Raw genomic sequence first — 26,536 nt, 5'->3', positions numbered from 1 at the left:
ACTTTTCTAGTGGAGGGTCCGTCATCACAGTCAGAATGCCTGTTTTTGTTTTGTTTTTTTTTAGATATTTTTGAGCTATAAAACCACCTCTAACTGAATAAATGTAAAGTAGAGCTGTTTAATGTCACACTGTGGAACATTACAGGCAGAGCAATGACATATCCATAGAAAACAAGCAGGTGACAGGCGCCCAACCCAAAAGTTACACAGTCCACCTTTAAGATTTTACTAAAAATATTGTAAAAACTCCCCACTTTGGTAGTTTGTTAGGGAATTCCATCATGGTTACCTAGCAACCATGTAGTACACTGGGCCAAAACTCCTCTAACGTACACAGTATAGAACGGAATATTATTTGGCATAAAACACCTTTACTTTTTAAAAATAATTGTTTAAGTAAAAAATCTTGTGTAAATTGTGTTTTACTTTTGGACAGAATTCTCAGTCAGAACTCTGCACTTCCTGTACTTTTCAGCATTTTTTTTTCTTACAAACTGCCTCTTGAATTGTGTAAAAGTATAATTTATATTTACAACAGGTATTATTCCACGAGATTATGTCAAAAGTTGAGACTCTTCAAAACCTTCTAATGTCATACACACTATAAATGTGTGTATGTGCTGTTACACTTCTCTGGTAGAGCATTTGCTTGTGGAGTGATGCTGTTGCTTTTCACAGAATGTTCCACAGTTAAGCTTATCTGCTATCACCATGGAGACAAGCTCAGGTGGAGAGGAGACCCAGGTCACAGTAAGAATTCATCATTTAAAGACTATTTATGTCAATTAAACACCTGTTATTAGATGCAGTAGATGAGTTTAATGCCATACTGTGGAACATCTAAGCAAACATTCCACCCGAAAAGTTACAGCGTGCTCCTTTAAGAAAAAATCATATGTGCATGAAGTAAGATTTAAAGATCTTATATTACGCAAAACTGACTTCTTGTGACCTTTAAGCCGTGTTAGAATGTTGAATGTGTTTTGTTTCATTCACACGTTTGAGTTACTGTTGTAATACTCAAGACCGTTTCCAGCTTAGTCTTGGTCTTGGTCTCGTCTCAGACTCAAGGGCATTTGGACTCAGTCTTGTCTTGGTCTTGATGGTGCTTGGTCTCGGTCTTGTTTTGGATTCGAGGTCTGGCGCTCAGCGAGTACGATCATATTTCATTACGGTACGGTAAATGTGCAGAGGCTGCTCAATATAACTGCAAAACCAGTAATGGAATGAACCTGTGAATGTTATGAACTTGAAAAAAAAACATTTGATTCATTTTGAAGTTGTTTTCTGTAAAGTAGCAGTGGAAGTGGGATTAAAGAAGAGGTTCTCAAACTGTGGGTGAGATGCACAAAAAAGGGGCGCAGAGTGTTTAAATGCAGTACAGTTTGTTTGGCTTATTTTAACTTTAAATGAGCTCAGATCATCTTGTGGTGTCAAGTGAACAGCTCCTTTTACCTTTAGTTCAGTAGAGATTGACAATTCCAGGACTGAAATTAACCAAATGATTCTAGTGAAGGTGTATGGAGTTTAAAAACACAGTGGAGCACTTCCTGTATTACCACACGACATCACAAGTGTGAATGAAACAAAACACAATTCCAGGTCTGTTGGTGATGAGGAAAAAAAACATTAGAACAAAGATCAGAAAATTGGGTAACATGGACCGTGTCATTTGAATGTTTTTGCTGTGAATTTTAAATAAAAGCTCAACAAACTGTTCACCAAATGTTTGTTATTCATCACAGTGGTATAATTACATGTCTGTCACCATTATAAATGTATCATTCTGAAGGCAACTTTATGCACTCATAAATGGACAGTGATTTAGGTTTTATGAGCATCTAATTGTACCTAAAGGTTTGCCCTCTTTCTTATAATCGTCATAGTTTCTTACGGCCACTAAAATGAGCAGCTCTCTGGCTTTTTTTTTTTTTTTTTTTTTGTGAAGGTAGCTCACCTGAGGAAAAAGGTTGGAGACCCCAGTTCAGGCCTTTATAAGTGAGGCTTTTATTGTGAAAAAGTTGCAGTAAATGTATGGTAGTAGTAGTAACAACTGTGATAGTAATGGAAGTAGTAGTAACAGTGTTGAAGAAATATCTGCAGTTATAAATAGGTTTTTGAATAAAGTTTTTCATTTCGGTCCTAAGGAATAGACCCTATACTTGATACCGATTCTGATACCATGATGACAAAAACATAAACTCTTTGTTTAGACAATAGAATGTGATTTTCAGCATTAAACGGTAGTACTTTCTTTTCTATTCCCATGTGCTGTGTGGTCCAGGTACGTTCCATAGGCTCAAGATCATTCTAAAACATGTACTTTCGATACTAGTTTTAATATTGATTAAGATCTGACTTTGGATACTTTTGACAACCCTCATTCACATTGTGGTATGGCAGTTCTACTTAAATAATATTCTCGTTTTTCTTAGGTTCAGGAGGAGAGGGGAGAGGAGCTGTCCGGGGTTGAGGTTGTCTGTAGAATCTGAACTGCAGCGTCTCTGTTGTGTCTGCGAGCCTCGTGCAGCGGAGAGCTCCCCCACCTGGACACAAACACAAAACTACATCAACACACAGACATAAGACATGTGTAGATGCTCTAATCAAGGCTGAAAATGTAACCAAACAATGACACCTGCCTATTCCCCTGAGCTTTTGTCTGTATTTTGGACAGTAGTTTATGGAGAATTATTACATTTTAATTATTATCAAATGCTCAAATTTTAATCTTTTTTAATCTTTAATCTTTAAAAACACTGCTGGATTCACACAGCTTCCTTCTGTTTTTTGGACAAATTGCACAATGGTAGTAGTGGTAGTAGTAGTAGAAAACTAGTGGTAGTAGTAGTAGTAGTAGTAGTAGTAATAGTAGAAAAGTAGTAGTAGTTGTAGTAGAAAACTGGCTGTAGTAGTAGAAAACAAGTTGTAGTAGAAAAGTAGTTGTAGTAGTAAAAACTACTTGTAGTATTAGAAAAGTAGTAGCAGAAAAGTAGTAGTAGTAGAAAACTACTAGGAGTAAAAAACTAGTAGTAGTAGTACAAAAATACACTTTGATAGAGCAAGAGTGCAGCAGTAAAAATGAATAAACAAAGTGGTAGTATTGATACGGTACTAGTAGTAGTAGCAGTTGTAGTAGTAATAGTAGTTGTAGTAGTGATAGTAGAAAACTAGTAGTAGCAGAAAAGAAATAGTAGTACAAAATACACTTAGAACAGATAGAACAAGACTGCAGCAGTAAAAATTAATAAAAAAAACCCACTAGTAGTAGTATTGATGCGGTACTAGTAGTAGTAGTAGTAGTAGTAGTAGTAGTAGTAGTAGTAGTAGTAGTAGTAGTAGCAGTAGTAGTAGTAGTAGTAGTAGTAGTAGTAGCAGTAGTAGTAGTAGTAGTAGTAGTAGTAGTAGTAGTAGTAGTAGTAGTAGTCAGTAGTAGTAGTAGTAGTAGTAGTAGTAGCAGTAGTAGTAGCAGTAGTAGTAGTAGTAGTAGTAGTAGTAGTAGTAGTAGTAGTAGTAGTAGTAGTAGTAGTAGTAGTAGTAGTAGTAGCAGTAGTAGTAGTAGTAGTAGTAGTAGTAGTAGTAGTAGTAGTAGTAGTAGTAGTAGCAGTAGTAGTAGTAGCAGTAGTAGTAGTAGTAGTAGTAGTAGCAGTAGTAGTAGCAGTAGTAGTAGTAGTCGTAATAGCAGCAGTAGTAATAGTAGTAGTAGTATTTGTAGCAGTAGTAGTAGTAGTCGTAGTAGTAGCAGTAGTCAGTAGTAGTAGTAGTAGTAGCAGTAGTAGTAGTAGTAGCATTTTTAAAGTTCTTTTTAAATTTCACAATGAGTGGAACAAAACAAAGTAAAAGTAGTAAAGTACTGTAACTTTTACTTTTTAAATACATTTTTTTTACGTAACGATTAGACACTTTTGTACAACCCTACTCCTTTCCTGAATTTAGAATGTATTTCAGATTTTAGAATATATTTGTATTGTTTGTTTTTTTTTCATATATTTTTAAAATTAAGAACACTGGCAATTGAACAATGAAATACACAGTTTACTTGGTCACCACACATTACAAAATTTTTCTGTCTTAAATGATTTTTAAACATGCAACAAAAAGCGCACACCACAAACACAAAGAGAATCTTATGAGACTTAAAATCTCTGATTTCAAAGACTGCAGCGGGACATGTCTGCGGACCACAGGATATAAAGTTGTGAGCACGATCACGCCAGCTGTTTCCTGTCTACAATAAAACCAGTCACTCTGAGACTCTTAAGTGTTCAAAAGATCAGAGCACTGCACTTTAGTAAAACCTGTTAATATTACTTCAGATACATGATTTTTAAAGTATAAAAAATTGGTGATAAAGTCCACAGGAAATAGAGTCACTATCACTAGTCGCTGTGTGGATGTGAACAGACACATATGAGGAACTACTCTCACCTTTTTACTTTTAAAGTTAATTAATAGCTCAGTTTTTTAGACTGTCATTATTTGCGGAGGACAATCAATATAGATAATGTGGATGAGATGCTGCACTTTAAATTGACCACTTTCGCTCTATCCTGAGTTTGTATGTTGCTCCTCTGTATCCGTCACTCCTCTGCCCCTGACGTTCCGTTTCATTGGCTGTTATCGTAGTGTTGCTGGTGTTTGGTGGTTATGATCTAACACTGACACACACACACGAGGAGCGAAGCGGCTTCAAAATCGCACATGAAGGCATAAAGTTGGATCACACCTCCCAGAACTCGAGGAAAAGAAATTGTAGCCAAAATTGGGCCAATTGAGCAGTGGTGTGGGATCATTGGACTCACCTCAGACTCAGACTTCCACTGTCTGTAGGCCAGCACCTGCCTGAACGGCGTCCTGATGTCAAAACTGTGCAGCTGGAACCGAGACACTAACTCCTGTAAAGAGATTATGGAAATCATCCCATCATCATGTCTCTACAGAGATGTTATTGCTTTGCCTGCATGCATGTTTCACAGTATGGCATTAAATGTATCCATGAAAGCAAACTGGTGATGCCACGAGGCCAAGTTACAGGTCAAGCATTGTGATTTTCCACACTTTTGTGATCTATAAAATGAGAAGTTAGCACGAAAATGAGCAGTCAGGTGTTCTGTCAAAATGGGCTGCCCCATCGAAATGAGCTCCAGCAGCCTAAATCAACAGTGACATCTATCGACTCACACAAAATAAGTAAATTGACATTTTTCCATTTACAGTTAACACAGTTTACAGTTCCGTTTACATAACTCTAACCCTGACCTCCCCAGTTTGACAACATATTTCTTTGGATTAGAGACGTGGGTTTGATGCTGTTTGCACACACTGATCACACTTTATACCTTAGTTATGTACAGTTTCAACTAATTTATCTGAATTTGCGTAGTTCATTTGGACAGTCACATTCTGCTCAAATAGAGCTCGGACTAAAGGGAGCACATATCGACAGGACAATTTAGCCATTGAATAATGCTTCCACTGTAGAATCACCATTATCCACTCATTTAAATGAATTTAGGTAGAGGAGCTCATTTCGACAGGTCTATATCTTCTATCAAGTAAGGCTCCCACTATATAAGAGAAAGAAATGACTGGAAACACTCAAATCTCAAATTAAATAGTGTTAAATATAGACTATTTAATGCTATTATCATAGGCTACAGTGTGAATTTCTATTCTGTTCTTCTTTTTTTATATTATAGTGATATTTTATTAATACAGCGCCTTTCTAAACAAAGTTACAAAGTTTTCTATACATGGACACAAAATAAAATATGAAGTAATGAAAATGATAACAATAAAATCAAATATTAAATCCAAACTATTCAATCATCTAATGTAGGTATTCTGCAAGTATTCTTCAAATCTAACACGCACATGTCGATGTTTACACGCTTAACTGGTCCAAACATAAAATAAAACCAATACCCTTTTAAAATGTGACATGTTACTCCACTTCTGCCTCGGGAGCTCAAATCGACGGCATTTAAACTGTAACAGAGCTTTGGGCTCATGCACACAGTAGAGCTGTAGGAGCTGAAATCGACAAGGCACCAGTCCAAAAATGAGCAAGTTAGAGGAAGTTTATGGACATTTGGGATTTGTCCATACACTTTTAGTAAGAATTCTATGTAAGGTTTTATAAATGAGACTCAGCTTCTGTGGCGAGGCGACCCTGCTCATCAGAATTCAGGTTTTTCAAGGTATTTTTGAGCTGTAAATAATCTGTAGTTGATATAACACAAGATAGATAACATCACCATGGAGACAAGCATGTTTAGAAAAATTACTGTATTTTTTGGACTATAAGTCGCACTTTCTTCATGGTATTCCTGCAACTTTATACTCCGGTGCGATTTATAGATTAAAATTTTCATACTGACAACCGCGAGAGGGCGCTCTAGGCTCATGTGTCACTATCTAGTACTACTTTTACTCCTGCACAACTGTCACTTCGCCACTCTACTGCGCCTGCCTCCTGTAGAAAAAGCCTCTGTCCTGCTGCAAGTAGTGAAATATTCAGCCAAAAACGGTAATCAAGCAGCAGAAAGAAAGTTTGGAGTGAGCAAGAAACTTATGAGGGACTGGCGGAAAGCGGGGGGATGGAGAACACAGCTTCACAGCAACCGGGCAGGTGCACAGTGTAACTTTCCTGGAAGTCACTGGATGAATCGACAAAGCCTTAACTTCAATCACAATCGATACCATCCTGTTGGGATTCAGAAAGGCCAGAATAATTCTAACTGGAACTGATGCTGAGTCTGATGACAGCTAGGCAGAAGAGGAAGAGGCGCACTGTTTACCTCAAGGATCTATGGTTTATCTACAGAGGTTGCGTAGAAGTGACACCAAGGATTAGTGATTTGGAGTGAGATTGTGAGTTTGGTAAACTTATGTTATGTTGTTTATGCTATAATTATCTGAATAACTGTTAATATGTTACATTAACATATTAATGCTTATTCAGTCTGTTGTTCTCTGTTTTGTTGTTATTACTAGAACTTGACTTTCAAGATGAAATGTTGGTTCCTGGTCTCTAATTTAATAAAATCAATTTCCCCAAAAAGTGTGAGTCCGGTGTGACTTATATATGTTTTGTTTCTTCTTCATTGCGCATTTTTTGGCTGGTGCGACTTATACTCTGGAGCGACTTATAGTCGGGAAAATACGGTACATAATGCACCTGTATTACAGTCTCAAAAGCACAGGGGCCAGTGGTTATGTGAGTACCTGGCAGAAGTGCAGAGCTCTCCAGGGGTTCCCACGGGAGTCTGTCTCTGGAGAAAAGGCCATTAGACCCAAGACTCCAGGAACTACAGCCAGCAAAGCACCATGGGAACTGGAGGCCGCAGGGACTGAGGTCTGTGAGTATATAAAAACAAAAGGTCATTCTTTTTTTTCACAATCGCTTCAGAAAGTGACACCATTATTCAACTCCAAACACAGCTAAAAGAACCTGAAGACAGAAGACTAAAATGGCAAGTTTGTGGAACCAATCCCAAACATATAATGAATAGATTCAGCATTTGTGTGTTAGGATTTTTGTTTTTTCCCCTCATGCTCTGTCTTCTCTTCCCCTCTGGATCTTGTGTGTCTGGAGCTGGGCGGAGAATCTGGCACCACCCTCGTCTTTGGTTCCACCCTCTACAGTACTCACCTGCAGCTTATTCTCCTACTTATCAGCCTTCACCTCTGCAGTATTTAAGACCGGTTCAAGTATCCTCTGTGGTACAAACTGTTGGCTCCATTTCTGTTTCTCACATGTTTGCCTGCTTTCCCAGTACTTAGTTTGCCTTTTCTTGTTTTTCTTCAGACCCATTTTTTGCACTCTCTCTCATTCTCTCACCCCAGCCTCTTACCCAGCTCCCAGCAACCTGCATATCTTTTGTCAACAATAAATCCTGTTAATTTTTTGACTTTTATTGTCTGCCGCATTTGATCCACCAGTCATTACAATACTGTGGATCATAGATTTTGTAATTTGTTACAAAAACAGAGTTATATAGGCCAGCTATTTCCAAAAGTGATGCCATTATTCAATCCTGAAGACTACTGTTATCAGCTGAAAGGACATTAAGCTCCTATATTACATATTATTGAAACTAACACACATGAACATTCACACACACAGTGGCTTCCTCTTTTCTGCATCATTCGAGGAAAAACTAAAACTAAAAACAAGCTTCAAACCATAGATAGATAGAATGCTGCTACCTCCTCAAAAACAGACCTGGAGTTGTGTTTTTTCATTCACACATGTTTCACTAACACGTTATTAGTCCGTCTACATCTCCAAAGCTCAAAATGCTCTGTTCCACCTTGTGATGTCAGGAAGCTGCAGTTTTCAAGTTATCAGCTCCTTTTACCTCAGCAGAGATTGGCCATTTTGGGGCTGAAATCATTCAACTGATTCTACTGAAGGTGTATGGAATTTAAAAACTCAGTGGAGCACTTCCTGTATTACCACATGACATCACAAGGTGGAGAGTTTTCTGTTTCAGAGAAAAAGAACTCAGTCTAAATGTGCAGGGTTTGTGAGTTAAACATGTATGATTGAAACAAAACACAACTCCAGGTCTGTTAGTGACAAGGAAACCGCATTACAACTTACAGCTCTGGAAAAAAATAAGAGACCACTGCATTTTTTTTGTCTAAAATGGTGAAGTGCACAGCAAGAACAGTTCGATACAGGCTCCTAGGTGCAGGGCTCAAGAAAAAAAAAACTTTCATCAAACTTTCAATCAAAGAAGAGCCAGGCTGAGGTTTGCTAAAGACCATAAGTATTCATCTTGGTGGAGAACAGGCCAAGACCCATGAAAGCTGTGTGTTATTTTGACCATTTGTCATTTTCTGCAAATAAATGCTCTAAATAACAATATTTTTATTTGGAATTTGGGAGAATGTTGTCAGTAGTTTATAGAATGAAACAAAAAAATTCATTTTACTCAAACACGTACAAATAAGTAGTAAAATCAGAGAAACTGATAATTGGTCTCTTATTTTTTTCCAGAGCTATAAATCTGAAAACAGTGTAATATGAGCTCGTTAAGCCATAAGATTCATATGGTAAGTTTGTGAAGGCTGCACAAACACATATTGATAAGGGTTAACATTTGTAGATCATAAGTTTGCATGTCTTTAAAAACAGTTATACAGCCCCCTGTTCTCCATCTGAAATTATGAAATCATCAAATTCAACAAAGTGAATGCAATAATTTAAACACTTATCCTGTTCTTGTTTGCTCTACAAAGCCTGTATGTACCTTAAAGTGGAAGGCGGTAGAGTGGTGCTTGAGTCCTGCTGTCTGCATCACTGACAGAAGACACCTGGTTGCCGCAGGTGACAGGACCTGGTCACATGACAGCGGACAGAGGCCCCCATTGGCCAACGAGGCGGCCATAGCTGCCCCAGACTCACACGTGACTTCTGTGGAGGAACACTGGGTACAAACATAAAAACAAGAGTGAAATTTGTATCTTAATTCAGCACAAAGGCCAGAATGAGGCTTTAATGTCCCTGTTATTGAAATGTGCCCTCAGCATTTGACCCATCCTTCAGTGTAATGAAACTTGTCAGGAACAGTGACCTATTTCCAGATATTTAGCTATAGGCTCAAATAAAGTTTGTACTTAAAGGATCCTTGTATCTGAGCAAAATGAGTCTTATTCCAGTAGAGATTTTATAAGCAGCTCTTGAGATCAAAATTTGTCCGCTGTGTACTGCCTGTATTTAATTATAGAGCATTTTATTGTCTGAGCATTGATTTGTTTTTATTTTGAGTTTGTGCTAAGAGAGAATCAATAATCATGTACACTACTGGTCAAAAGTTTTAGAACACCCTCATTTTTCCAGTTATTTATTGCAATTCAAGTCATGCAAGTCCAATGAAGAGTTTGAAATGGTACTAAGGTACGAAGTGAACAGACAGAGGTTAAAAAATGATACAAAACACAAGTCCCAGCTCTGCCAAAACTACCTCAGGAAAAAAAACAAGATGGCAAAGCTTGAAAACATGGAGTGTCCAGCAGCACAGTGTCCAGACTTAAACCCCATGGAGCTGGTTTGGGACGAACTGGACAGAAGAGTGAAGCAACCTACAAGTGCCACACATTTATGTAAACTTCTGCGACAGACTTGGGAAGAACTTTCTGAAGAATATTTGATTTCTATTGTAAAAAGAACGAGCCACGAGTGTGTTCAGCTGTTATATCTGCCAAAGGTGGACACACACATCAATCAAAAGTTTAGAATATGTTTTGGTCTATTAATTCATTCTATGATTTCTTTTTCAACTTAAATTGCTTATTTGTTCTATGCTTTCATTGCAGAGTTCAATAAGTATAAACTGAAAAAAAAAAGTGTGGTGTTTTAAAACTTGATCGGTAGTGTACATACTACATACACATTGTAAACAACAGAAAAGCACATTTCTCAAAAGGAGTGGGAAGATGAAAAAAACTTATATTAACCCACTCCTATTTATGACATAGTTTCAAAAACTCAAAAATATGTGGTTGCTGTACACTGATGACAAAACTTTAGAAATATTTAGATCAGGGAGTGCACATTCTAGTACCAGCAGCAAAACTCTGCAATGACTATTTAGGATGCACTGAATGCATAAGGTAAGTCAGGAATAACTTTGGACCATTGCAAACTGTATAAAATGATTTAAAATGAAATGTTTTTCATGTTTTTAAGACGGTAAAAATCTGGTACTGTACCTTTAAAGGGCCCATCTCATGTAAAATAACTCTTTTCACATTGTATCTTCTGCACATAAACAAGCACAATTTGGGTTTTGGAACATCCATTACACAATAGTTATGAAATCTTACTGATTTCTTGGAGACAGTCACAGACCAGGAACTATGAAAGGCCGACTACTGCTCATCCCCCCGCCCGTCCTGAGAAAGCACAGGCTCCGCCCTCCAAACGTGACGTAGGCGACGAGTGAGCCGCCCTTCCTCCGCCCATCTCAGGGAGGGAGGGGGAGACAGGCGTGCACCCTGATAGTGGTAGGAATAAACTTTTATTCATGTGTTGAACCCGGAATCGGACGAGGACTTTGAGGTGCACGAAGCACAAGCACCACGTCGGCATCAGCTGAACATTACTGATTGGTAAAGTATTAATAAACACTAGTAGATAAAGTTATTATAGTTTATAGTTTATAGCAGTGTAGAACAGTTAGCTTATGCTGTCGCTTTTGTTTAGGTGTTCATGTGAGAGGGGGGCGGGTGCGAAGCGCTTTCTGCTACATCAAGCATGTCATAGGTGTAGCTGGCTGCGTCATCGTTGTGACAGGCTTTGCCACATGGGAGGGCGACAGAAATACACTGCAATTTGTCAAAAAAAGGCTGAATCAATCTAAAAACCATTTCGGTGACATATACAAGGCCCACACATCACTCTTAGCAGGAAAAAGCTCTTAGAACACTCTGAAAAGTTGATTTTGCATGAGATGGGCCCTTTAAAAAGTATAAAGCATGCATGAAAAAGTAAAGTACTAGTTACTTTTAGAGACATTCTAGGGTTTTTTTGTTTAGTTTTTTAGTACAAAGCCTGATTAATTAACAGTAAAATTGAACTATAATCCATATATTCTCTAAGCTCTGGCCAGTCAGAGCAGGTGATGTGTTGTTTATGTCGTAGTTGACCCTTTTTTCAGTGCTCCCCCTGCTGGTATGTTAGGGTACAAAAAGCACCTTTACCTGTAGCATCAGATCCAGAGCAGCGTTAATGTCCACTTTTTCTGGAAAACACTAAAGATGAAACAATTAAGATAAAAACAAAGGTAAATACATATAAATGTCCGTAAAAAATCTGCACCTTTTTGTCTTGTAGATAGAAGGACAGAGCTGAGAGCCGCACGCTGGAGTCTCTGCTGCTGTTATAACTGAAACAACATCAGCACACTTACAATGTTAATGCAAACGACCACACAGATTAACGCAAAGTAGAAGTCAATTTACAAATGTGGTATTGTGCAACATTTTTTTATTTATTTATTTTTTTGAGCTTTCTACCATGTTATAATGTCGTTCCCTCATCAAAAACATGCGTGAAGAGGTTTAGATGTCATTCATGTATCTTTGAGTAATCTAGCAATCTCAAGCCCTCCTTTCGGTTTGCTCCCATACAACAATCCTCCATAAATATACAAAAACATGATACAAAATTGTACACAGCAACTTGAAAAACCTGATGTGATGTGCAGTAGTTTCATTATATTGGTTTGATTTAAATGGATTGATTCTTAATGTTAAAAAAACTAATTTTATTTTATTTAATGATAAAAAGAAAAAAGACAACATAACATTAGAAAATCAAAGAGTAAACGAAACCAAATGTTTAGGAGTCATGATTGATGAAGGTCTAAACTGGAGTTTGTCTCATATAAATGACACTAAAGGCAAAATTTTACATACAGTTTAAAAGGAACCTACATGATTAAAAACCCAGATTCAGAACCAAGGTTATGGAGAGAAGCATTAGTGTGAAAGGAGTTCATTTATGGAATAGTCTCGACAAAGATAGAAAAGAATCAAGTACAATGATGGCATTAAAAAAACACATCCATGGCCATACTGGCTTGTCAAAGCCTGATCCCGTCAGATCTCAGAAGCTAAACAGGGCTGGTCCTGGTTAGTGCTTGGATAGGAGACCACTGGTAATTCCAGGTTGTGTCGTTAGGCAAGACACTTCACCCACACTGCCTCGTATGAAAGTGGTGTGTGTGTGAGTGATGGTGGTGGTCGGAGGGGCTGATGGTGCAGATTGAGAGCCTCACTTCTGTCAGTCTGTCCCAGGGCAGCTGTGGCTACAGTAGCAGCTTACCACCACTGAGTGAATTGTAAAGTGCTTCGGGTATCTTGAAAGGCGCTATATAAATGCAATGATTAATTAATTAACATCAAATCCAATGTGACGTGCATGTATGAAAAAGGAAAGTTGTTGTGCATAATTTCTGTTTTCAGTTGATTAAAAATTGTGCCTGAACTGAAATGTACTGATTTTGAAATGTTTTAAACTAACTCTCAATGTTGATGTTTCGTCTGGAAAAGAAAAAGGGTCCAGAGAACATCAGATGACTCTTTTTTCTGCTCCTTTTCATTTATTTCTTGTATGTTTGATGTATGAAACTGTCAATGTGTTTTTATACTGTATGAATGAAATAAACAATAAATAATAATCCACAAATAAACAAATAAGTAAAATAAATAAATTAGCGGGATGCACAATGAGTGTGTTGTTATAGTGCTCTAAAGGGGAGTGACTTAATGCAGAGAGCCAAGAGAGGGAGACTTGGAGTGTCAAAAGCAAAAGTGAAACTTATACAAGATTTGTTGTTTTGGTGAATATAACAATACAACAACATAACACCGAATGTAGACAGACTAATAAAGGATTATTGAAACATGTGAATGAAACAAAACACAACTCTAGATCTGTTTTTGAGGAGGGAACAACATTAGAACATTAAAGCTCACAAGAGTCCATTTTGTGCAATATAGGATTTTTAAGTACAAAATGTGGCTACTCTCCCCATCGTATGAATTCCAAATGAAGCATACCTGGTGCAGTTGAGATTGGCGTGTTCTTTGTTGCACAGTCTTCTGATCACGTTTAGCACCTGTAACAGAAAACACCGCCTCAAGATCACATATGAAGATTTCTCCACCTCTGCACAATTAGCAATATTAAAACTATCCTCTCCCGTCCTGATCTTGAAAAAGTCATTCACACACTCATCTTCTCTTGTCTAGACTATTGCACCTCCCTCCTCTCCAACCTCGACTCCAAATCCATCTCCCTCCTCCAACTGGATCACTCTGTTATCACTTTTAAAGCTCGTTTAGGTCTTGCACCAAGTTACATTTCAGAACTTTTAACCCCGTACGAGCCTCCCGCAGCCGTAGATCCTCAGGCAGGTCCCTGTGGATGTTCCAAGGTCCAGGCTCCGGACAAAGGTGATGGAGTTTTTTCAGTCCGGGCGCCTCAGCTTTGGAACGACCTGCCTGAGGAGATAAGGCTCACACCATCAGAATTATCTTTAAATCACTTCTTAAAACTCATTTTTATCGGATGGCCTTCCTTTGTCTGGTTCTAGCTTGATTCTTTTTATTCTATTTTTTAATATTTATTTATTATAATTAATTGGATTATTTGCATCATTGTCAGTTTTTGTGCTTTCTGTCTGCTATTTTGGTGCTTTTTGTATTGTTCTTTGCTGCTTGTACAGTACTTTGTAAACCTTGTTTTTAAAAGTGCTTTAGAAATAAAGATTTTTTATTATTATTATCATTATTATTATTTTAGAATATCGGATATCAGGTTTCTCACTGAATCGTACTTCTCCTCTTCCTCCGCACACAGCCGTCCAGCCAGCTACAGACACAAAAAAGACAAGATTTCAACATGAATTACTCAATTACTTAAAGGTGCACTGAGTAACTTGTAGTAATTTGTAGTATATCAATAATTATTTTTTTTATTTAAAAGCAACACTGCTTAGCTTTGGTATTTTCTGTAGTTTAACCCTTAACACCGACTGTCACAAATATATGACAAACCGTTTGGATCAGAATATAAGCCGAGACAGCGGCTGCATTCCCCCAGTGCCAGTTAGCGCATTAGAGTTTTTTTTTTTTTTTACTAGAGTCAAATTAATAATCTCGACTTAATTTACCATCTACTTAAAGACAAAAACACACACAAAACATTGTTTATATACATCTATATAAATGTAGGCGTTAAGGGGTTAAAGGGTCTATATTATGCTATTTTCTGATCTGTGTTACAATGTCGTTTCTTCATCACAAACAGACCTGGAGTTGTGTTTTGTTTCATTCACACATGTTTAACACACAAATTGTCTCAAAAAGAAAACATTCAGTTCCATCTTGTGATGTCATGTGGTGATACAGGAAGTGTGTTTTTAAAGTCTGTACATGCACCTTCACTAGAATCACCAGGTGGAACAGAGCATTTTGAGTCACAAACAGCAGAGACAGGGAGCTGCTGGTATCCAAGTGACTGAGGGTGCTCGTGAAAAGGGTGCAGTTCACTGGAGGGTGGAGGCTTACTTCTTCAGTTCTTTTCATTAGGCACAAGGGGTAGTAACTTCTTAATTTCAGGACCATTTCATAGAGGGCACTAGAGGGCAATTGTGTGTGTGTGTTTTTATTTTATTTTATCAGGGAACATTTTTACAGCAAGCACCCACAAGATGAGGACAAGATCCAGCGCCTAAAGCAAAGAAAGGCCTATCGGATTTTTATTCTCAAGGCCACAGAGTACCCAGGACTTCGATCTCTCCTGCTACCTATAATTACTTAATTTGTAATGAAATATTAAACAAAACTATCTAAGTAAAAACAGTCCAGTTTGTCTACCCTCTAGTGCTTGCTGTAAAAATGGTCCCTGATAAAAATAAAAAATAAATACATAAATAAAATAAAAATGCCCTCTATTGCCCTCTATGAAATGGTCCTGAAATGAAGAAATTACTACCCCTGGTGCCCAGTGTGAAAAACTGAAGGAGTAAGCCTCCGCCCTGCACACCTGCACATCACACATTCATGATTTTAATGCTTCCTGCCTGCTCACAATAAAAGCTTTTAAATATTTTCTAACTAAGTGAGAGTCTGATATTTTTCTTTTTCTCAGAGCATTTTGAGTTTTCGAGATATAGACACAAATAATACAGAGTTACTCAAACATGTGTGAATGAAACAAAACACAACTCCAGGTCTATTTTTGATGAGATAACAACATTATAACATGTCTTAAACCTCACAAGAGTCAATTTTGCTTAATAAAGGACCTTTAACTGGAATGATATGTGTCTTAGAAGTAGATCCAGACTAGTTACTGTGAAATTAGTCTAAATAACTAAACCACAACATCTATTCTAAAAACAATGGTATTTCGCTCCAAAGTTGTAAAGCGGAGCAATTTGAGAATGGAAATTATCAAGTTAAATTCATTAAGTCAAGCTTGCATAATACAGGTTTATGATTTTTTATAGTAAGAAAGTTACCTGTAAAAGTGAAGTTGTGACAATGGCTCCAGTCTCAGTCAGAGGAGTGTGAGGAACCCCTGAGTAAAAAAACAACAGACAAGCACATTTTAGTCAAACATCGCTACAAGAATCTCCCTCTAGACTCTCCCTCCTCTGTACCGGTGCTTGTCAGACCTGAGTTGTTGAGGGTGAAGGGAGAATTGTATCGTGAAAACTCTTCAAATCCGACGTATCTGTGAACCAGGTCTGCTCCGAGTAAATCCACCGCCACTCCGTAAACCAGCGGCCACATCAACTCCCCCAACACGACTGGGCTGGACCAGTCCCCGAGAGATAACCTACAGGAGCGAGACGAGAGAGAGACAGAGAAAGAGGAGAGAAATGGACAAAGATGAAGCGAGTTAGATGTAGATAAAAGAGACATGTAAGAGCAATAAAATAATAGTAGTAGTAGTTTATTCAGTCATTTTGCAGCACTACAAAACAAACAAAATAAAATAAAACATAGACTACAACCCCATGGATCATGACTGAAAGAGTTTAGGCTGAAGTAAAAAGTACTTATAAAGCCAAACTCTATTAAACAACGACAGAATTCTAATAAAGAAAAGGAAAGTTTGGATTTACAATTTCACTTAAGACTTACTGTATATATAAGAAACAAAATATAAATTAAAACAAACTAAATTTTATGTATAATTCATTCATTCCAGAGCTCTAAAGCTTTCAAAACATGACACTTCATACTTTTTTTTTTTTAAAGGCTTCTGCAGTGTTAGACTTTTTTAAAATCATCACTCAGTTCCATACACTAACCCCTCTTAATACAATCACTTTTTTTCCAATTGAATTTTTTTGTTGTTGTTTTTAAGTTGACTTACCTCTGTCCGTCCACAGTGCAGATAGAAACACCCCATTTAACACTGTCTGCTCCATCATTTTCCTTTTCCTATGAATAAAATAATACATGCTTTATTTCACCAACAAAAAAATTATAAAATCTTAAGAGTGATTCAGACCTGTCACTCTTGGAAACACTAATTCAACCTATGATGTTTACATTTTTGTAGTCAGGCTGGCGCCACCTAGTGCCTCCGCTCAATTTCATTTCTCTCCAGCAACTAGGTCAGGAATCAGAATACACTAGACGGTTCACAAAATCCCCGGAAGTTGTAGACCGCGCGCCGACCAATCAGCAAAGAGCTGATGTCAAACTTGTCATGCCTGTCTGGGTCCCTTTTGTGGAACAGCACAACAGTAAACAGAGCGGTCGAGATGGATGTAAACGAAGACAGACATTCTGTGTTGGCAACGATTCCTAAGGTCAAGGATTTAAAGCCGGAACAAAAAGAATGTTTGGTGAATTTTATCAAGAGGAAAGACGTTATTGTCCTTCTTCCTATGAGATTTTGGCATTACATACGTCACGACCAAACAGCAGCGACTGGTTAAATTTTAAAAAGTACCTGCCTACTGTCAAGCGAACAAATTCTAATGCTGCGAGATCAGACAGTTTCCAGGAAGTGAAACCGGCTGATGAATCAGGCATTTCAACATTTTTGCCCAGGGAAAACATGGGCACTCCTGCTTTAGCTCATTTTTGTTTAGTGTTTCCTGTGTGATCAAATCCTTTAATGTAAAACTCTTTAAGATGACCTCTGGTTTGGTATGGGACTATGCAATTAAAAACTGAATTGAGATCTACAGTTTATATTCAGAGGTGTGCTGACCTGAGCGGAGGAGGAGGAGAGCTGTTTGCAGCTGGAGAACAGTTTCTGAGTCTCTTCAGTGAAAGTGGAAAAATCTGGAATCACAAAGCGTCCCTGCAGAGCTTTGAGGATCAGGGACACCGAGCCCGTCACACACCTGGAACACAACACACGTACAAGTATAGAACACAACGCACGTACAAGTATAGAACACAACTTAAGTAAATGGTAAATGTTAAACGATCACATTTTTATACAGCGCTTTTCCACCTTCAAGACGTTCAAAGCGTTTTACACCCATTCACACACATATTCACACACCAGTGTACACAGACTCTGGGGGCAAGGTAGATTAAGTGTCTTGCCCAAGATTTGAGCATTCAATCAATGATGTTTCAGAGCGGGAGTACAAGTATAGAACACAACACAAGTACAAGTATGGAACACAACACAAGTACAAGTATTATTGGGGTGTCTTAGTATGACTTTAGTAAACTAAAAAGCCGCACCACTTGCAGCATTACAGCTCCCGTAGTCAGGAGCATCGCGGAGTAATACATACTGTGATTCCTTTTAATATCAAAATGCACCTGTCAAGAGACACGCTTACAACGCCCACTTTAAACTCAAGGCTGTTATAAAGTGAAAGTGCGAGCTGCGTGGGACCAGTGGATGAAAGAAGGAGAACACACATTCACCAAGACAGAGAGACAGCGCCGAGCCACTTACGCCACGATCTGCCAACGGATCGTGGACGCCTGGGCTAAGGATCAGTATCAACTGTGGGCCGAGCTTTCACCAAGACCAGAATCATCACTGAACTGCCAGGGAACAGTAACCACACTAACTCGGATAATGACGAGAGGGATGTGGGCGTGCTGGACGCCGTAATCGCCCAACTGTTTGAACTATTATGACTTATTGTGAATATGCAAACAATTTAACATCTCAGACAGTATTTTTTTACGTGTTACAATTGAACAAAGTTGAGAGTTATTGTGAACGCGTTAAATAAAGTTTGACTGACTTATCTAACTGTCGTGTTTCGTTTAATGTGCCTTATAGTCCGGTGCGGTTTATATGTGAAAAAAGTTTGAAAATAGACCATTCAATGACAGTGCACCTTATAATCCAGAGCACCCTATAGTGCGCAAAATTAAAAAATAAAAGTATAGAGCACAACACAAGTACAAGTATAGAACACAACACCAGTATAAGAACATCTGTCCAAAGGTTTTTTAGTGATCATATTTGAGTAACCATACAGCCGTAAAAGCCCTGTAATGCATACAGTGTACATCTATCTATCTATCTACAGTATCTATCATAGGTCAGAAAATAGTGTAATATGGGCCCTTTAAGGATGATAATAACAATTTAAGTACAAGTACAGACCTGTGAAAGGAGTTTTTGTCTATGGTGCCATCTGAGTCTTGCAGTTTCCTCATGTGAAAGAAACTCTCCCTGAGCCGAGGGTCCGAGCGCTGCAGCCCAGAGCTCCAGATCGACTGGGACAAAATCACAAGAAAAGAAAGACTTTAAAATCATGAAGCAGAGAGTTCTAGGCACGTGGAATCTAACCTGCATCATTCTAACCCTATATCCGCCAACTCAAAAACAATGAAGAACATTTATTTATTTAAACATGAACATGTGAATACCTCAAAGAAATGGTTCACATTGATGCGTCCGTTAGTGGAGAAACTGTCAAACAACACATCAGCTGCTCTGAAAAACAGAACATGAAAATCAGCTCTACATTTAGTCAGGTTTTATGTTCAGTGATACAGATTGAAACATGAGTCTCTCTCACGCTTTCCTCTTTGACGGACTCTGGACTGGACTCAACCAGGACTGAGGCGGGACTCGGTCTTCAGGTGAGACCAGGGCCTGGGGTAGAGGGGGCTTCAGGTAACCATTAGAGCTGCACACAGGGGGCGCTAGAGAGACAGAAAGAGAGACATGTGATGTTGCCATTTTGAAGCCTTTGCACCTTCAGCCACTTCTTGAGAAGATCCATGAACTGGACGAACAGTTCGAGGTCCTTAGGAGAAAGAGGGAGATGTTACATCTGGTAATACAAACGGCTGCAGCTGAGGAGACACTTGTTACATTGAAAAGTTCAATAAGGTGGTTTTACAGTGGGTCAAGTCCAGCAAGTCCTCATTGGACTCAGTTTGAGTAGACATAATTTCCGCTTGATTGAGAGGTCAGGACTAGAGTCTGCAAATGTAGAATCAGCTGGTTCCCATTCAGCTGTGGTGCTACCAGAGTCACAGTCACACACACCGGCCCCTGTGTGGATCAATATTCTGTTTAGGACATAATCATTGAAAATTGCTCATTGGTGGTTCTGGCCAAGTGTCAACATCCATAAAGTCCACAGCATGAGAAGGTAAAGGAGGTGTCTGCTCCTGAGACGTTAGATCCACTTTCTTCACATGAGGAGCTTTACGTGAGCTTCAGTGAGTCTGTAACCGCACAGTGGGCTCTGAGCTTAATAATGTCTTGCATGTTGCTTCTGCCAAGACACATTTGAACTGGTTTGATGTCAGTGGAAAGAAATGTTCATTCTGTTTTTTTCAGAATGGAAAGCCTTTGACAAAGCTCTGCATCTGTTCTTTTTCAGCCCAGGAACTGTAGGAGCATAAAAGATGGACCTATAGATTTTACATATGTGCTCCCTTGATTGATTGCTAGCTTTATGAATGATACTGAACTGTTGGATTATTTTGAGGATGGTTATTTGGATGTTATTGTGAAGAAACTAATGTATGTTAAATTTAACATGGCTCTTATGGTTTGTAAAGCACTGTAATTGTGTTCAAGTTTTTTAATTTGACCTCCTGGTTGAACACAGGCAGCAGATGATAGATGACAAAGTGACAACAGTGCTAACAGGGGCCAAACTTCTAAACTGAACAGTTATGATATATGAATATATATCATGACTGTTCATATATATATGAACAGTTATAATTTTTTAAAAAGTGTTTTAAAGAGAGGGTATTTTACTTCCTCTTCTAACCGCTAACACAAAACATCATCATGTTACCTTTATATTGTTTTAAAAATTCTATATTTGACTAAAAAACAATGTAGTAACATGTTTTATCAATTTCACTTCAGTTTTGAAGTGCTGAGTCTTCCCTCCCTTTGCTCCCTACACTAAGTCACTCCCCCTTCAGAGCACTATCACAACACAACCAGCGTACATCCTGCTAATGAAACTACTGCACACTGTGTCAGGTTTGTCAAGCTGCTGTGGCAGAATGTTACAGTCACCGTAACCCGGGCCGTGCAGTTTGGTGGGACAGGTGGAGGTGCTGTAGTGCTCCAGAGCAGTTCAGTTGGATTGTATTTTTGCCAGACACCGGAGCGGCCGCAGCCTTTTCCGTTCATAAATGAAGTTCTGGTGTGAGCATGTGGTCTGTGTGCAGCCTTCAAAGGCGCTGGCACAACAGCAAAGCAGCAATAAGAACAGCAACAAGACCGTTCCACACTGAGCTGCAAAAAAACCCCATCTTCAGGCATGTTTTTGATGAGGGAACAGTATAACATGGAAGAAAGCTCCAAAAAAGTAGAATAATACCCCCTCTTTAAATGAATGCTTAGAGTGTTACCATAGTTACCTGCAGACCCTGGGAAGACTAGACTGACAGGCCTTTGTAAAGGGGTCAAAGGCTGGAGGAGTCTGGGGGCAGGACGAGGCGCTCCTGTTGCATCCTGGGAAACCTCCTAAACATCAACAGAGATCAAAGTTTAGACACTGAAGCGCAATATGTCTGCGCCTCATTCACAACATGGCCATAAACGTGCTCAGGCTTTTCATCGTGTTTGGGGAAATTACAGACGACTACAGCACTTTTCATGAGGTAGTTTCCACCTCAGAGCTTTGAACCACCATCCCAGGCCCACTTAAGCGAGTGTGGACACGTCTCACCTGGGTCACGGAAGATCTAGTCTGACACTCGTCCTTCACTGCTCCCTCCTCTAAAACAAAAAGACGTGTTGAAGAACGATTAGAGCAATAAACTTAAACAAAACCAGGTGTGTCAAGTGACATGAGTCTAGTCCAAGATCACAAGAGCAATCTCCTCACAGGTACCGTAACCCTAACCCAGAAACAAAAGAGACAAACCAGGGCTAAATCAGGTCTAAATCAGGTCTAAACCAGGGCTAAACCAGGTCTAAACCAGGACCAAACCAGGTCTAAACCGGGATTAAATCAGTAATAGCTTTGGTTGTGTAACGTCATGTAATGTCATCATAACTATATTCAAACTATTGTACACTTATTTATCCATCGTGAGGAAATTTCATACTGCATTTGACCCATCGTTCAGCAGTGCTGCTGGGACATCTGTCAGGAGCAGTGAGCTCTTGCCGAACATGCTCTGTCAGTGACCCATGTCAGGGACTCATCTCAGGGACCCATGTCAGGGACCCATGTCCACATCTGGAGGATTTGACCAATTCCTTGTTTTGGGTCTTGGTTTATGGTTAACATCTCTATTCACATGAAACTAAACTGGCAAAAGGTTTGTCTGTTCTGAGAACTGAGGTTAAATTAGTATCAAAAACGTGTAATATTCATCAATTATCCATGTGTGTCCATCCATGTGTCAATTTGAAATTTGTGGACCACAGTCCTAATAAATATAATAATTTGTAAAGCATTTTGAGAAACATTAATAAGGAACAAACCGGGACTATACTGGGATTAAACCAGGTCTAACCAAGTCTAAACCAGGTCTAAACCAGGTCTAAACCAGGACTAAGCAAGGTCTAAACCAGAACTATACCAGGTCTAAACCAGGACTGAACCAGGTCTAAACCAGGACTAAGCAAGGTCTAAACCAGGACTAAACCAGGTCTAAACCAGGACTGAACCAGGTCTAAACCAGGACTAAACCAGGTCTAAACCAGGACTAAACGAGGTCTAAACTAGGACTAAACCAGAACTAAACCAGGACTAATGAAAACTCAAGAGCTAGGATAAAACAGGCAATACACCTACATATTTTTGAGAACTGAGGATTTGAAATGTGTTATTTGTCTCACATGTGAACACACTGATCAGAATTCTTTGGTCTTTTTAAATTTAGAAACTTATTTAGTGGGCAGGGTCAGATGGGTTCTCAGCCAATCAGAAATGAAGAAACAAACTTATTTTAGAAATACCGCCCTCTTCAGGATGTTTCTGTAACCACTAATGAATGGGTGGTTCAGACTGTGCACTGCGCCCCTCTTCCTGTGAGGACAGACGTTGGAGCATTTGGACATTTGAAAGCACATGTATTGTCCTGTTCTGTATTTCAACACAAACATGTTCTGTGGCGTCAGGTACATTTGCTATAGAAATTATAAAGCAAAGGCTCAAAGATAAAACAGAACAGTGAGACTCTGGGTGGATTGTGTGTTGCAAAAACTATTCATTCAGTTCAGTCAACACTGTCTAAGTACGGACTATGACTAAATAAACATTATATTGACTTAAGTTTAGACCTGTGGAGTCCTGGTCTTTGCTCGGTTCCAGAAGTTTGTTTCCATCCAAACCTCCGTAACGTTTCCTCCACTTTCTCCTGAGAGACGGAGTCCTCTGGAAACTGCACCACAAACACAAAGGTCAATTTAATGATTCAGTAGAATGTCCCTACTGGGGCACTATACATGTCAAAAAGAGCCTTCTGCTTAAAGCACTGTGTAACCTTTCTGGTACACCTCCTGCTGTCCCATAGAAATGGTAGCGTCCACAGTATGACATTCATTTTGTTAGTAAGTTGTAAGAAAGTTTTGTAGTAGCAGTATATACTGTCTGTCTATAGCAGTAGTCATAGTAGCATTAGCATTGTCTAAAGATAATTAATAGAATTGTGTAGTAGTAGTAGTAATGGTAATAGTAGTAATGGTAGCAGTAGTAATAATAATGGTAATAGTAGCAATTGTAGTAATAGTAAAGGTAGTAGTAGTAATAGTAATAGTAATAATAGTAGTAGTAATAATAACGGTAATAGTAGCAATTGTAGTATTAGTACTGGTGGTAGTAGTAGCAGTTGTAGTAATGGTAATAGTAGTAGCAATTGTAGTATAATAGTACTGGTAGTAGTAGTAGTAGTAGTAGTAGTAGTAGTAGTAATGGAAGTAGTATCAATAATAATGGTAATAGTAGCAATTGTAGTAATAGTACTGGTAGTTGTAGTAGCAGTTGTAGTAATGGTAGTAGTAGTAGTAGCAATTGTAGTAATAGTACTGGTAGTAGCAGTAGTAGCAGTTGTAGTAAAGGTAATAGTAGTAGCAACTGTAGTAATAGTAATGGTAGTAGTAGAAACAATAATGTAATAGTAGAAATTTTAGTAATAGTACTGGTAGTAGTAGTAGTAGTAGTAGCAGTAGTAGTAGCAAATGTAGTCATGGTAAGAGTAGTAGCAACTGTAGTAATAATAACAGTATTAGTAGTGCCAATTGTAGCAATAGTAGTAATGGTAATACTAGTAGCAAATGTAGTAATACTAAATGGTAATAGTAGTAGCAACTGTAGTAATAGTAATGGTATTAGTAGTATCAATTGTAGTAATTACACTGAAAAACACTGTGTAACCTTTCTGGTACACCTCCTGCTGTCGCCATACAAATGATCGTGCTTTGCCAGGAATTTTCCACAGTATGGCATTCGGTATTTTTGCAGTTCACACACACATACACACACACACACATACACGTAGTCATGTTTTTTCATAGCGTTTTGTTAGTAAGGTAATGTCATAACATCTGCATGGAGACCAGGTGGAGACACATGCAGGTGCCAGAGTTACCAGAACATTCCATAATGGACCATTTAAGACATGTTTTATGAATTGTATTCTTTTTATGGTTCTAGATCATTATTGGTACAAAATAGGTCATGAATTTGTTCGTGTATTGGTTTTAGCAAGTTAGAACTGGTAGCCTGCTCAACACTACACAACACTACACAACACTACACAACACTACACAACACTACACAACAGTATTCTCATGTGCTCTTATAAGCATCTGTCAGGTCTGTCAAATATCAAGATTATTCTCAACTATCCAACAAGGTCCAATGTATGTCACCACACTCCTGTATGTATGTGATTCTTTCTGTATCTTTCAGTATCAATACTAGTTCTAATGAGTCTCTAGTTTCAATATTGATTTGACCTGATCGGCTCCCAGGCCCCATTCGAACAGGTTAAACAGAGCTTTCTGCTGAGTGTCCCTTTTCTTTTGTTCCTGGTGCCACGTCTTCTCCTGTCCTTCAAACACAAGAGGAGGAATGCAAACCTGGACCGCTGCCAAAACTAACCCACGACTCTGCCCCAAACCACCAATAAAGAGGCTACTGCTAAATACTTATACTCATGGAATTAACTCAAGTACTGTGTTTTTAGGAATATACTTTCACACCTACTTTTACTGTCCATTTTGCAATAAATAAATCAGTACATGTTGACATTTTTGAGCAGAGTAGATTTTAATGAGAGTACTACTACTAGTATCACTGATATCAGCAGTTGAAAGTTTTGTAGTAGTAGTAGTAATAGTAGTAGTAACAGTAGTAGTGGTGGTAGTACTAGTAGTAGTAGTAGTAGTACTTGTTATGGTAGTAGTAGTAGTAGTAGTAGTTATGGTAGTAGTAGTAATTGTATTAATAGTAATGGTAATAGTAGTAGCAATTTTAGTAATAGTACTGGTGGTAGAAGTAGTAGTAATAGTAGTAGTAGTAGTAGTAGTAGTAGTAGTAGTAGTAGTAGTATTAGCAGTTGTAGTAATGGTAATAGTAGTAGCAATTGTAGTAAAAGTACTGGTAATAGTATTTGCAATTGTAGTAATAGTACTGGTAGTAGTAGTAGCAGTTTAGTAATAATAATGGTAATAGGTAACAGTAGTAGCAATTGTAGTAATGGTACTGGTTGTAGTAGTAGCAGTTGTAGTAATGGTAATAGTAGTAGCAACTGCAGTAATAGTAATGGTAATTGTAGTAGCAGTAGCTGTAGTAATGGTAATAGTAGCAGTCATAACAGTAATAACGGTAATAGTGGTGATTGTAGTAGTAGTAGAAGTAGTAGAACTATCAGTGGTGGTAGTAGTAGTAGTACTCTAGCACTGTTAATACACTGATAATCTTGCACATTTACAACCATTATGAATGATGCACTGGCCTGATTAAAGACACAGCTCACACATGCACTCACGCCCAGAGGTACAGGTGAAATGGTCAGATGTTGTCCTTACCAGAGGTACGACGGGTCCTCTGGCTCCTGACCCTGGCTCTTCTCCATCGCAGACAGTGATGTGTGAAAGTATCTGCACAGACGACACTCTTCTGTGGTGTGTGTCTGTGGGCTCTAGGCTGTTTTTAATGAATGAGAGTAAAAGGAGGAGGAAGTCTGCGGACACTCCCAGCTCTGCTCTGTGTTTCAACATCTGTTCTACGAGAATAAAAGAGGGAAAACAGAGAGAGAGAAGACAGAGAGGGAGAGAGAGAGAGAGAAAGAAAGAGAAAGACAGTGAGGGAGAGAGAGGGAGACTTGCCTCAGGGCCTATAGTCTGCTGATAGGACAAAACACAAGCAATTAAGAGTTTACTCAAAGAAAAGGCAAACTTTAAAGTCCCCTCGAGCACCAGAAAAACATATATTTAGGAAAGTTTACGGCACCAATAAAATCCAGAGAAAGTGCATTCAAGAAACGTAACTCTACTCTACTCCAGTAAAGTCTTTAATAAAATATTTATTCTTTCACTCACTTAGTGCATTATGTAGCCCTTTAATTATCT

General features: G+C 38.5%; 1 protein-coding gene across 1 annotated transcript; it reads right to left on the bottom strand.

Annotated features, from left to right (window-relative positions):
• Nucleotides 1–1,983: 1,983 nt before the first annotated feature.
• Nucleotides 1,984–26,444, bottom strand: LOC110161270 (glutaminase liver isoform, mitochondrial-like). Its single transcript, XM_055155372.1, has 19 exons — nucleotides 25,994–26,444; nucleotides 23,243–23,343; nucleotides 21,678–21,727; nucleotides 21,367–21,472; nucleotides 19,548–19,674; nucleotides 19,396–19,462; nucleotides 19,130–19,242; nucleotides 17,756–17,891; nucleotides 16,907–16,974; nucleotides 16,200–16,363; nucleotides 16,044–16,102; nucleotides 14,345–14,389; nucleotides 13,576–13,634; nucleotides 11,831–11,897; nucleotides 11,713–11,763; nucleotides 9,261–9,437; nucleotides 7,228–7,359; nucleotides 4,702–4,895; nucleotides 1,984–2,546 (listed from the first exon to the last, which is right to left on the bottom strand). The coding sequence occupies exons 1-19, from the start codon at nucleotides 26,038–26,040 to the stop codon at nucleotides 2,438–2,440; spliced, it is 1,872 nt and encodes a 623-aa protein (XP_055011347.1). The 5' UTR covers nucleotides 26,041–26,444; the 3' UTR covers nucleotides 1,984–2,437.
• Between the last annotated feature and the right edge of the window lie 92 nt (nucleotides 26,445–26,536).

Source organism: Boleophthalmus pectinirostris, unplaced genomic scaffold (genome assembly GCF_026225935.1).
Source record: "Boleophthalmus pectinirostris isolate CB_2022bp ecotype Guang Dong unplaced genomic scaffold, ASM2622593v1 HiC_scaffold_2, whole genome shotgun sequence".
Classification (NCBI taxonomy): Eukaryota; Metazoa; Chordata; class Actinopteri; order Gobiiformes; family Gobiidae; genus Boleophthalmus; species Boleophthalmus pectinirostris.
This window is presented reverse-complemented; position numbering and strand designations above follow the sequence as displayed.

Bases quoted from the DNA above. Each gene is read 5' to 3' on its own strand.
- LOC110161270 (XM_055155372.1), bottom strand. From the start codon at position 26,040: ATGGAGAAGAGCCAGGGTCAGGAGCCAGAGGACCCGTCGTACCTCTG. The intron at 19,243-19,395 runs GTATTCACATGT...ATTTTGTCCCAG, and splicing joins ATGTGAACCATTTCTTTGAG to TCGATCTGGAGCTCTGGGCT. The intron at 16,364-16,906 runs GTAAGTCAACTT...TCGCTCCTGTAG, and splicing joins TGCACTGTGGACGGACAGAG to GTTATCTCTCGGGGACTGGT.